This window comes from Rhamphochromis longiceps, linkage group LG2, assembly GCF_057381845.1.
Source record: "Rhamphochromis longiceps isolate RC_006_pf linkage group LG2, R_longiceps_female_GT1.1, whole genome shotgun sequence".
In the NCBI taxonomy this organism is placed as follows: Eukaryota; Metazoa; Chordata; class Actinopteri; order Cichliformes; family Cichlidae; genus Rhamphochromis; species Rhamphochromis longiceps.
Window position 1 is genome coordinate 35,037,734 of NC_140558.1, and position 11,971 is coordinate 35,049,704.

General features: G+C 41.0%; 1 protein-coding gene across 1 annotated transcript; it reads left to right on the plus strand.

Moving 5' to 3' along the window:
- Nucleotides 1-439: 439 nt before the first annotated feature.
- On the plus strand, nt 440-4,447 carry hrh2a (histamine receptor H2a). The gene is made up of 3 exons (XM_085382602.1): nt 440-1,489; nt 3,753-3,924; nt 4,279-4,447. The coding sequence occupies exons 1-3, from the start codon at nt 469-471 to the stop codon at nt 4,295-4,297; spliced, it is 1,212 nt and encodes a 403-aa protein (XP_085238728.1). The 5' UTR covers nt 440-468; the 3' UTR covers nt 4,298-4,447.
- Nucleotides 4,448-11,971: the final 7,524 nt, after the last annotated feature.

The window sequence follows — 11,971 nt, forward strand, 5'->3', positions numbered from 1 at the left end:
GTGACTGTACGGCATAATGGCTTATTAATTGTACTTTTTGTCTTTTCCCACTAGGTGTCACTATATCCATATGAAATGGTGCTGAAGACAGAAAGATGAACCATGAACCACTGTTAATCAGCCTTGCAGACATAAAGCCGTTCAACAACCAACCAACAGCCAGTCGGATTTTTTTTTTTTTACTGTCATTAGTATGTATGGAAAATCTGTTCTTATCAGTCCATATGATACTTTTTAGGTTTTTCAACAACAGGAATCAGTTACTACCTACATTGGAAATACAGGGAGAGCTGGAGATAAAAGAATTACATGTGGGTGGCCAAGATTTTAAGTGGCACTTAATCAATGAGAGTCCTTGAAGCAACCATCCTTCATCTGATTAAAATCTGACACAAAAACAGGACAATGGTTCACATAAAGCAGCGGTCATGATGTCGTCTGATTGACTCCAGTGAAGTAACAGCAATAATGTTGTCCAAAGTAATGCTGGCCTTCATCTTGATCCTTCTCATCCTCCTGACTGTCGCTGGTAATGTACTTGTGTGCCTGGCTGTCTGTGCCTCTCGACGTCTCCGCTGCCTCACTAACTGTTTCATTTTGTCGCTGGCTGTGACAGACCTGCTGCTCGGCCTCTTAGTCCTCCCTTTCTCTGCTCTCCTACAGCTAAATGAAGAGTGGCCACTTGGCGCAGTCTTCTGCAACTTCTATATCTCCATGGATGTTATGTTGTGCACTGCCTCCATCCTCACCCTTCTGGCAATCAGTGTCGATCGCTACCTGGCAGTGACCATGCCTCTGAGATATGCATCACTGGTGTTACCGTGGAGAGTTGCTGTAGCCATGGCGAGTGTCTGGACTGTGTCTCTGGCCGTGTCTTTCTTGCCCATCCAAATGGGATGGAACACCGTTAACGGGACAGTGCAGAACCACGGGCCTTGGGCTTCGGAGGGGAAATGTCGTTTTGAACTGAACAGACCGTATGTGCTTACTGACTCTCTCCTCACCTTCTACCTGCCTCTGGTGGCTATGTGCTGGACCTACCTCAGAATACTTCGCATTGCACGTGCACAGGCCAAGCGCATTGTCAGTGAACGGCCCACTTGCATCACCAGCTACAACTGCAGGAGCAATTCTTCCACTACCACCACTGTGATTTCCAGCATTACAGTTGTGGCACTGCGGGAGCACAAAGCCACAGTGACACTGGCAGCAGTGATTGGGGCTTTTGTGGTGTGCTGGTTACCTTATTTCATCCTATTCACAGTGCTGGGCTTACAGGAGCATCCAGACCCTGGCACAGTGCCAGAATATTCCATTGTGCTGTGGCTAGGCTATGCCAACTCAGCCCTAAATCCAATCCTCTACGGAGCCCTCAACAGGGACTTCAGGTCAGCCTATACCCATCTACTGAGATGCCGATGCCCTATGTACAGCAGGTGGAGGAGCCAGCAGATATCCCCTTCTGTATCAGCAGGTAAAGCTGTTCAAAGTAAGTAAAAGTAACATTTGTACTTTTATAGCTGTTTTCCAGATTAATATCACAAACTACTACAAGATACTAAAAGCACTTGTAAAAGTGGAAAGTGAATCTAGTGTTTCTATTAGCCCATGCATAAATTTATCAGGGGCACAAACAAAGATTTCTATTTTCTCCTCATTATGTTAGAGAAAAAGTTGGCCGTCAGCCATCCAACACCTGTACAAGATCTGTAATGTAGAAACATATGGGGCTTAAAAAGAATATACAGCTTAATGACATCTGTGCAGCAGTGGTAAGAAATATCCTTAAAAATGCATGCATCACCATGTTCTGAAGAGGGAACTGATATAACAGAAATGGTAAAGGCCCCCAAAATCAAACCTTGTGGCACACCATGGATAGAGAACTGGAAGAAGACCAAAGGATCATCCAAACAGATATGAAAAGAACCACTACAAAGTAGAACCTGATACACCCACCCAGTATCCCAGTCTATAGAGCATAATGTGAGGTTCAGCAGTATCAAAGGAAGAGGTTAGGCTCAGTGGGTGAGCAAAGAACAACAATTTTGAGATTGGTCTTAAAAGTGCTAAGAAGAGAAAGATTAAGCTTTAAAAAAATAATTTTTTTTTAAAAAAAATATGTGACTAAATAAGCAGGGACTTGATCGGCCATCACTGAAGTTCGATTACAGTAGGCACATAGGAACCAATACTAGTAAATGAAACATTTTTGAGTTGCAGGTAAAATATCAAGAGAACAGGAGGATGATGTCAATAACTCAATTAATTTCAACAGATAAAGAAAAGAAATAGGTAAAAATCTTCAAATAACAGGCTCAGCTGGGGCAGGAACAGACAGTGAAGATGCTGAATTATTATTATTTCTCACATTTCTGTTTTGTTTTTTTTTTCCTGCAGAGAAAGTATGAACATTTTCATAATTGATTTTTGAAATATTTGTGACAGCAGGTGGAGCAGGAGTAACAATATCACAATGTCAAATAAAACCCTAGGACTACCTTTGGTCTTTGAAACTAGGTTTGAAAAGCAAGCAGCCATTGTATTTCTTCTGAAGTTTTAAAACAAACTAAAAGATTATTTAAATGAAAGCAATGAATGGGTAAACAAGTTCAACTTTTTGACGAGAACACCTTAAACCATAAATAAATTATGCAAGGAGAAGAGTACGTCCTCATTTTTAACAGGACATACTTTATCTAAACTGATAAGACAATGACTAATATAACATATATTAAAGGATTAACATTGTTATTAGGGGATAAGAATAAATTGAAAGCATAAAAAAATATCAGCAGAAAAACAATTTGAAATTTGAGACCTGAGTGGGGAGAAAGGCACAAATACTTTTTAAAAAGAATACAGTGATGATCAGAAATAAAAATGTTCCTAAAACAAATCCAAACAACATTTAAACTCAAAGTACAAACAAGCTCCAGTCTGTGTCCTCTGGTATGCGTGGGGCCATAAGCATGCTGGTAACTCGTGATGCTGATAAAAGCTCTGGCAAAGACGTCAGAGTTGTCATTAATTTGTATGTTAAAATCCCCAGTTGTAACCAATCTGGAAAACTTCATGGAGCATGGTATACCACAGCACAATAAAAAGGACCCTTCTTCATGACTTTAATCAGCTGCTTCAAAAAATATCCAACATTCTCTGAACAACATTAGAACCATTTTCAGACTGCAGCGAGACCTCCTCCTCATTCGCTGTTGGCTAATGAGGGTGTAATCACCCGGGCAAACTCTGATGAGGGACAAATATTTGAGTCACACTGCCAGGTTTAAGTAAGGAATAAAAAAATCAGTTTCTTGGAGAGTACAAAATCAATAAAGCTGAGTTGGCTGGCATGGTGGTGAAAAGGTTAGCACTTACAGCAAGAAGGTTTCTGGTGTCTGGTTTCCGTGTGGACTTTGCATCTTCCCTTTACCTGAGTGCGTTTCCTTCAGGTATTTCAACTTAACCACAGTTCAAATACATGCATTTTAGGTTAATTTGTTTTTCTAATTTGGCCATGACAAAAATGGCCACGGATGTGAGGTAGATAATGTGTTTAAGGCAACAGAATAAAACCTTGTATGAATATATGGTTAAATGTGGCTTGTAGCCTAAAGTCAGTAAGACTACAAATGCACCAGTCCAGTTTTTGGTTTCTGACTGTTTTTTATAAGACAGCAAACATTATAGTGTCAATACATTTTACAGTATATCCTTATCCCCAGTTTCCATCTTACCTTGAATTTCCTCAGCCAGAGACCAGCTTACAGAGGTAACGCTGCTGTGCGGCCACACTCCTGCCACCTGCAGAGCAGGTCTAACACATCAAAACGTCATGCTTCAAGAAATGAACAGCAGGACAGCCACAACATCTATCCAATTTGCAAATGGCACTGCTACCACAGATGTCAGTGGTGATGGAAGGTAAATTATTATTCAGGCTATTGTTACATTATGCTTCATAAACATGAATACAGAATGCTGCAGATGAGTTTGTGTCAGCACTGGTGTTATTGCCTGCACAGTCATGACTCAAACCTCATCATATATAAATTGAGTCCTTAAAAAAAAAAATCATGCTTTGCATCCAGACTGGAGTGACAATGCTGCAGCACCAACATTCAGATGAATGTGATGCTATGAAAAAAGCTCTATATGATACCCTGCTTTCAGTATGTCATTGCACTAAATCATATAATGTGTTTCTGTCATACTCTGAAAAATAAAATCTTCTCACTCACACAAATGCACATATATGTCTTTCTTCATTCTTTTCAGTGAACCCAGGTTGTGCTGAGCTTGTGCTTGTGAGGTGGATGGTGTGCTTACAAAACAACCCAGAACAGGAATCCATCAGGTCGATGACAAAAGGGCAACAAACAGACAAAAGATAGACAAAGATGTACAACCCCCTCTATTTGGAAGCATCCAGTATCACAGTAGAAACATCCATAGTACATCATGTAAGTAGAAATACATTCTGACATCCCTATAGCCCCCACAAACCAGTCCAGCTGAGAACAAACGAGCTGTAATACACACATCTTAGCTGTGTCATCCGCAGCATATCGGGCCATATTGCCATATGCTTATTAGGCTGAGAAATTTGCTTCCAGAATAAAGGAGTTACATTATCCAGTTTCACATCCTGTTATCATTTCTTTCTATGCATTTTGTGACTATCATTGACTTAATTGTTCATTTTATGTGCATGAGCTCAAAGTCTGACTCAGTTACAACAACAAAGGACAAAATCTGCGCCCATATTGCCGACAAGAGCACAGAGCTCTGTAGCAACAAGCACACATACGAGTGTGCGCAGACACACAGTCCATCAAATCTACATTAAAGCACATAATCATTCGAACATGTTTGCCATCCAGTAATTACTTTAACCAGATACTACAAGTTCTCTTTTAGTTTATTACATAATTTTATTGTTGTGATTTTGGGTCAGCTGTCTGATCTGTACATTAATACTGCAGTATTCTTTTTGTGCATACAGCTATTTCCTCCACAGGACCCGTCCTACCTCCTGAAACTTTTATGTGTAGCCCCGTATGTATGTATACATTACCAACGGTGAGTGAATAGACGAGCAAACCTTTGCTCCTTTTCATTTGTGTCTTTATGAATACAAAGATAAGGATCTCTGCAACTCTACGCCTCATCGGTAAGAATCAACTGCACACGCACAGCCAGCTCAGTCCACCCAGGACCAAACAAATGATGCTGCTTCTACTTGGACGGAACTAAAACTGAACTTGTTTAACACAATTAGTTGACTGCAGCCAACTGTCACTCAGGGCAACATATGGCCCTAAAATGCTCTTAATCAGACTAACTGTGGATAGTAATGAAGCACAGCAGGACCCAGTGAAGACCAGCCAATTAACTTGTTGTTCATCAATTTTATGAAGGACTGGATATTTTATATCCTGACACAAGAGTGCACTCCAGTGGGAATACAAAATACCACGTCTTCAGAATGGGAAAAAAAGGAAGAATTGGTGTTAAATTAAAAATGTTCAATAAAATGAGATAACGGAAGGGAGAAGGTGACAAATAGACTCTCGTTACACTTATTTATGTGTTGATAAATATGTGACCTTTCAATGTGTAGCATGTGAAATAATGTTATGTGTAGATTTTAAAGAATGGAGCCCCCTCCATATATTGTTTTACCGTTTATCATTTTGTGGTACAGAGCTGGTAAGTGTAAGCATCGAATCATACTGTAAATGTAACTATGGACTGAATAAATGGCATGCACTGTTCCTCAAAAAGCAAACATACCAATAAAGAGCAGCTCAAATAAAAAATATGATACATACCACCGTTTTTGGAGACAATACAGGCCGTTAAGCATGAACAGATCTTATCTTGTGGGATGATGCAGAAAACGTGTGTGTATGGTAAGGAACACAAGCACATTGGAAACAATTCATCACAGCTGTCAGCAAACATCGCTTCAAACTGTTGCCACATTAACACTTAACCTTCTCCATTCTTCAAGCTATTTCCTTTGAGGAATGACTCAGAAGTGTATACTAATATATATACATGCATGTTAGGTTGTAGCTGGAAACAACTGATTTTACAATCCAGTTCGCCACATGGAAACACTTATTTGGTTTATAGCTAGGAGAGTCATTTCTTCAATTCAACTCTAGAGAAATAACGGATTAGTTTTGATTGTTTCAAGTCTGTCTTACTCAATGCTGAACAGATCTCATACGTATTTCATTCTTCATGTCTTCTAGCAAGGCATTGCTTTCACGCGTGACTATGTAAAATATGAAGATCAAAAAGAGCCTTTGTTCAGCTGCAGACATTTATGCTAAACATAACTTAAGGAATTTATAGCAAATGTAAGCTTGGAAATACTAGACTTGGATGTTTTTCAGGAAAGGCTCTCTCCTCTTAGATGGGGCTTTTTGACAAGCAACGAAATTTTAAGAACAACTTAAAATCGTTTGAGAGGGGAGTTCTGACAGCAAGATGACATTTGGAGTCAGTCGAGTAAAAGTGCAAATTACTACGTGTTGATATGTTCTTATATAAAATTGATGGGATATCATTGATCAGCTGGCAGCTGCGCGGACAATGTCTCAATAAAAAGTGATACTGGTACAGAACATGACATATTTAGCTCAGGCTAAACACCTGACCTGAGAGCAATTAAGTGCTTTACCTCAAGCTGTCAGGCTAACATTGTGCATCTTCTCATATGCAGTAAACAACAAACCCACAGAAAAAACTTTTCTCAAAAAACTTGAGATCCAAGTTTAACCGGTCACATACTTCGTATTTACAGTTATGTTTAAAAAAAAAAAAGAAGGAGGTAATTATAAGCCTTTACATATCAGGACAAACATTTTTTTTAAGTTAATGTAGCTTCAGATGAACAACACATGACAAATTACATGGTGTAATTATGTATTTAAGAAAACCTACACCAAAATGCAGACGCAGAAGTTCACTTTTACTGCTTCTACTGGAATTCGGAGGTTAACCAGCAACCAGGTGCTGATACTCAAAAGGATTTGATTAAGTGAGACCCTCTATAAAAGCAGACATGTTAACAGTTTGCTGCTTCTCGAGCATTCAGGTGTGTGTTAACACAATGCTGGTTATCAATCTGGAAAGGATTATATAGAAATCTCCCAAAAATGTAAAGTCCATAACTGTAGAATGAGAGAGGATATTTACAAGTGAAAAATCATTCAAAACAGCTGTCTTCAGTCTTCCCAGGCGTGGACGTCCCAGCAAATTCACCCCCTTGTCAGACCGTGCAATGCTCAGAGAAAATGCAAAAAACACAAGAACTACATTTCAGACTCTACACAGTTGGCATATTAAATGTTAAATTTCATAACAGTATCATTAGAAAAATATAGTTGTTTTTTTTTTGTTTTTTTTTTAGAAGAGTTGCCAAGAGAAAGCTCATTTTCTCTAAAAGTAGAAGTTGGCATAGCTGCATCTGAGCAAACCACAACACTTCAGGAACAATTTCCTTCTGACACATGAAGCCAAGGTGAAGATGTTTGGCCATAATTACAATGCCACATTTGGTCAAAACCAAACATCCCTTCAGCACAAACACCTCGTACTAACTGTCAAGCACAGCGGTGAAGGGGTAGTGATTTGGACATGTTTGGCAGCCACAGGACCTGAACACCTTGCAGTCACCGAGTCAACCATGAAATCCTTTGTATATCAAAGTAGTCAAATGTGAGGTCACCTCTCTGACAGCAAACACTATTGAATCACAGTGTAATTAGTTTTTCAGAGATTGCTGTTGCATTTTGGCTTAGTTTTTGCAGAATAACTAATGACAGTGTAATATGTCATGGGTTGTTGTTCATCTGAATCTGTTATTATCTAAAAGAACAGATTTTGTTTATGATTTTCTAATATGTAATACCTTAGAATAGAAAGAGGTTGTGCTTTCATTTCACCACAACTGTATTTGTTGCATAATATTTGTTTTTTTTTAGAGCTGCAGGTTAGAGAGGCTTGTTAAGCAGAGCAGATGTGACCATACCTGTGGCCATCTTTTACCTGACAGTTTGCAGCTTTAAACACACATTACTATCAGATGTATATTATCAGCGTGGCTCTGCAAAATAAATGAATACAAAACTAAATAAAGAAGAAGAAGGAATTTTAAATTGAGAAAGAAACTTTACATTGTGAGAAAGAAAAAGAATAACGTTGGGCTTCCACAGTTCAAAACACTAAAGTTGGTTAATATCAGAGAGAAAATTGATTCTGTTTTTTTCTTCTCCCTCTAGAGTCCCTCTATTCCTACATAAAAATCATGTGTCCCTTGGTAATTCTGGTCACTTGCTGCTCTTCTCCATCGCTGTGACCACTGACAGCTCAAACCACATGAAAACCATTCATCATGGCTCCTTTAACATTAGATTAATGTGGTGAAAACGGAACACATAAACTCTCTTTCTGTCACTCTAACACACACGCACACACAGACAAAAATATAGTACACACACTCAACTAGCCCTATATAAGCTATCAATCATAGATATTGTCATTATTCAAGTCTGTCATCGACAAGCCCCTTTCCTTCTCCCTCTCCCTCAGTCTGTCTCCCCTTTTCTTTCTCTCTGTTCTCCTATCTTGCAAACACACACACACACACACACAGACAGAGGAGAAGAGAGAGAATCATGAATCATAAATCTTATGAATGCCATCTTAAGACTGCTCAGCGCTATGAGAAAGAGAGATGATTGATAGACGTGAGTGAGTGTGGCGAAAGGAAAGAAGACGGACAGAAGGTTGCAACCGGTAACACCGAGGTCAGAGACTGCAGTTCAGGGGTCAGATGTATCAGAGCAGGCGCAATATGGCTGAGAAGGAAGGAGAAAATGGGAGGATGAGGAAAAGGAAGGGAGGGAGTAAATGGTTGAAGGGGAAGAGAGGGAGAGAGAGAGAGAGAAGAGGGAGGGAGGGCGAGAGTATGGGGGATGCTGCCACAGTGAGGCTAAAGCCATAACTCATCTTTTATTAAAAATAATGAAAAAAACTTAATGAGTTAATAATATCTGGAGAAAGAGATAGGGAGTGAGAGAGAGATGGAGGAAGGGACAGGAGGACAGAGAAAAGGAAGGAAAAGAAGAAAGGAAATGAGGAGGGAGCTCAGATGGAAAAGAGAACGGGGTCAGTGCGAGTCTCTTTTCACTCTCTGGTCATTTATTCCACTTTTCAAAGTTCACTCAAGATTCATTAGACGAACAGGGACAATCACGGGGATCCCTCTCATTCTGCAGACCTAAATCCCAAAGCCTGCTTGGTAATTAAAGGCACTTAACAACCAATTAACAGTGATGAGCTAAATTAGCAGGATGTTGTCTCCTTTGACTAGGCTACTGCATTATCAGTGTATTGAAAGAGCGATGAACAAACCTCAGTGGCCCGCGTTTGCATGTAGGCAAATGACGGATTAATTACTATTAAAACATCAGCATCTTAATGAGCTTGGAAACAATTAGAGAGGTCGTTAGTGTGTGGAGAACGGCTGAGAACAGAAGAAGGGCGGGCGTGCACAAACAGGAGAGAAATCTTCATTGGGAAGCAATACTGATTAAATGGACGTACGGTCGCACTCATCGCCCAATATCCACGGACTTATTAAATACATGACATCACCATTTGTCTTTTCTACCATCAAGCTACTTTTCTCCTGCCATTATCTTTCCCGCTTCTTCTCAGGCTTCCCCAACTCTGCCTTCGTTTCATCTCTCATAAAAAGCCTTTTTCTTGCTCTTCCATTGCTTTCTCCACTTTCTGCTTTTTAACTCCCATTTCTTCCTTCCCTCCTTCATGCTTGGGGGGCACAGTCCTGTGAAGGAATTTAATATGCAACTTTTATATGAGAAACCAATCGCATACGTCTGGGTCTATTGGGCTCGCAATCTATCGGCCCGGACGGCTAATGCAATAGAGGGAGCCTGGGCTATTTATCACACAGGGAGCTATCTTTTCCTCTCTCTCTCCCACTCTGCCCTCGCTCTCTCTGTCTTTATTCAAGCCCAGATTCCTGGCTGCCACTAAATCAGGCCAACTATGAGCTATGGTTGCCCAGAGGGCATCTCCTCTTTTATAGGAGGATTTGGATTTTGTATCTACTGGTTCCTCAGTGGTCGTTGAGACTGTGCAAACGGAAGCTATAAACATTCAACAAACAAAGGCAACAACTTAAATGTTTCTCCATCCCTGCTGTAATGATCGTGAACGTGCGAAGATATATGGAAGGAGGAGGATGCATAAGGCTGATGAATAAGATATCAAGGACATTTACACTGATGCTGCAAAGATTTGTTTCCGTGCATGTCCTCAGACAAAGAGGGAGAAACGCATGCGAAGATTACACATACACAGACATGTACACATTCTGTGCTGTTAGGATAATGCGACATAATTCACACATTATTGCTGTTACTAGTCACACACAGCAGCGGCGCGACGTCAAAAGTTTCCTGCTGAAAAACAAAAGTGACAGTGTGCAGAGGACGCTGCCCACCTGCAGCAATTAAAATGCCTCCAAAAACCAAATTCATTTCAACAAATTAGCCACATTACTGGCCACTGTGTAATCGCTGATGGCAATTAATAAGAAATTAGTCACAATCAGCCCTATATTAACATCTCACCCAGGGGCCGCGGCTGGAAATTAATAACCGGAGATTCATCTCTCTTACTGTCTCTTTTGGCTCTCTCTCTCTCTCTCTCACACACACACACACACACACACATGCACACACACCTACGCCCACCTATATTGTTCACGAATCACCTCTAAGACTGATTTTTTCTATGCGGATTGTCTCATATGATCCACAATCTGCTCATGTCAGCTAGCCAGCTTCCTCTTTACCGGGGTGTGAAAACCCCCTGAAAGACACAAGTGTGAGCATGTGCATGTGTATTTTCTCACCGGTACAGTCAACACATGCGCTCTTAACAGTTTGTGGACATACATTACATAGAGATACTGTATGTCTGTGTGGTGTGTACTGTGCATGTGTGTGAGTCAGGTGCTACATAAAATGGGGGTGGGGGCATGGTGTTTGTGTGTTGGGGGGTGAACTGAGCCCGCCTCTAGGGGTCCTCACACCAATCAGCACAGCGCACCAAGAATCAATTAACACCAGTGGGAGGGGGCAGAGGCTATGGCACCACGCACACTTAGATACACACGTACGCATGGTGTCCGCACGCACTCTGCCCACACACATGGTACTGTCTGAGGAAATATCCATCAGATCACACGCTGCACAATGTGCCAGTGCGTGTGTGTCTTTGAGCGTGCGTGTCCCTATCCCAGTGTGCTCCGGGCTCTCATGGTGTGAGGTTGGGGAACAGATTGGGGGTCAGCAGGGGGGTCAGGCCAGGGTCACCCCCGTCTGAGCAGTGTGTGTGCGAGCGTGCATGTGTGTGTGTCAGTGTGGCCCGATTTGAGTGTGCGGACTGAAGCCTGACCACCACTTCCAGGGCTCACTGGCAGGCAGAAGTGAATAAGATTGATGGTGTTGATTCATACGACGAATTCATTGCTCCCTCTGAATCCATGGAGGATAAATACATCCACAGAAATTATGAAGCAAGGGACCAAAATGAGCATCTCACATTTCATATTCCTCTTTCACTCTTTCTCTTTGTTTGTCCCCCTCTCTCTTTCCCTCTTTGTCTCTCTCTCCGGTGTGGGGACAGCTGCTGGCTACATGAAAACCATTCATCATTGCATCTTTACTATAAAATTATTGACAGAGAGGAGGCTGAGGAGCTATATTGGCCAGCTTTTACAAGGTTGGACAAAGAGAAAAGTCACCTGTGAAAACATAATGAGATCTACGAAGCAAAAAACAAAAGGCAAATGTTTGTGGGTTGCTGCAGATGTCTATAGCTAAAAAGTCGAGCGAAAGCTTTTTCCACCACAACAGAC

Coding starts and splice junctions, on each gene's coding strand:
- hrh2a (XM_085382602.1), top strand. CDS start 469: ATGTTGTCCAAAGTAATGCTGGCCTTCATCTTGATCCTTCTCATCCTC. Junction 1,490..3,752: donor AGCAGGTAAAGCTGTTCAAA/GTAAGTAAAAGT, acceptor GAATTTCCTCAG/CCAGAGACCAGCTTACAGAG.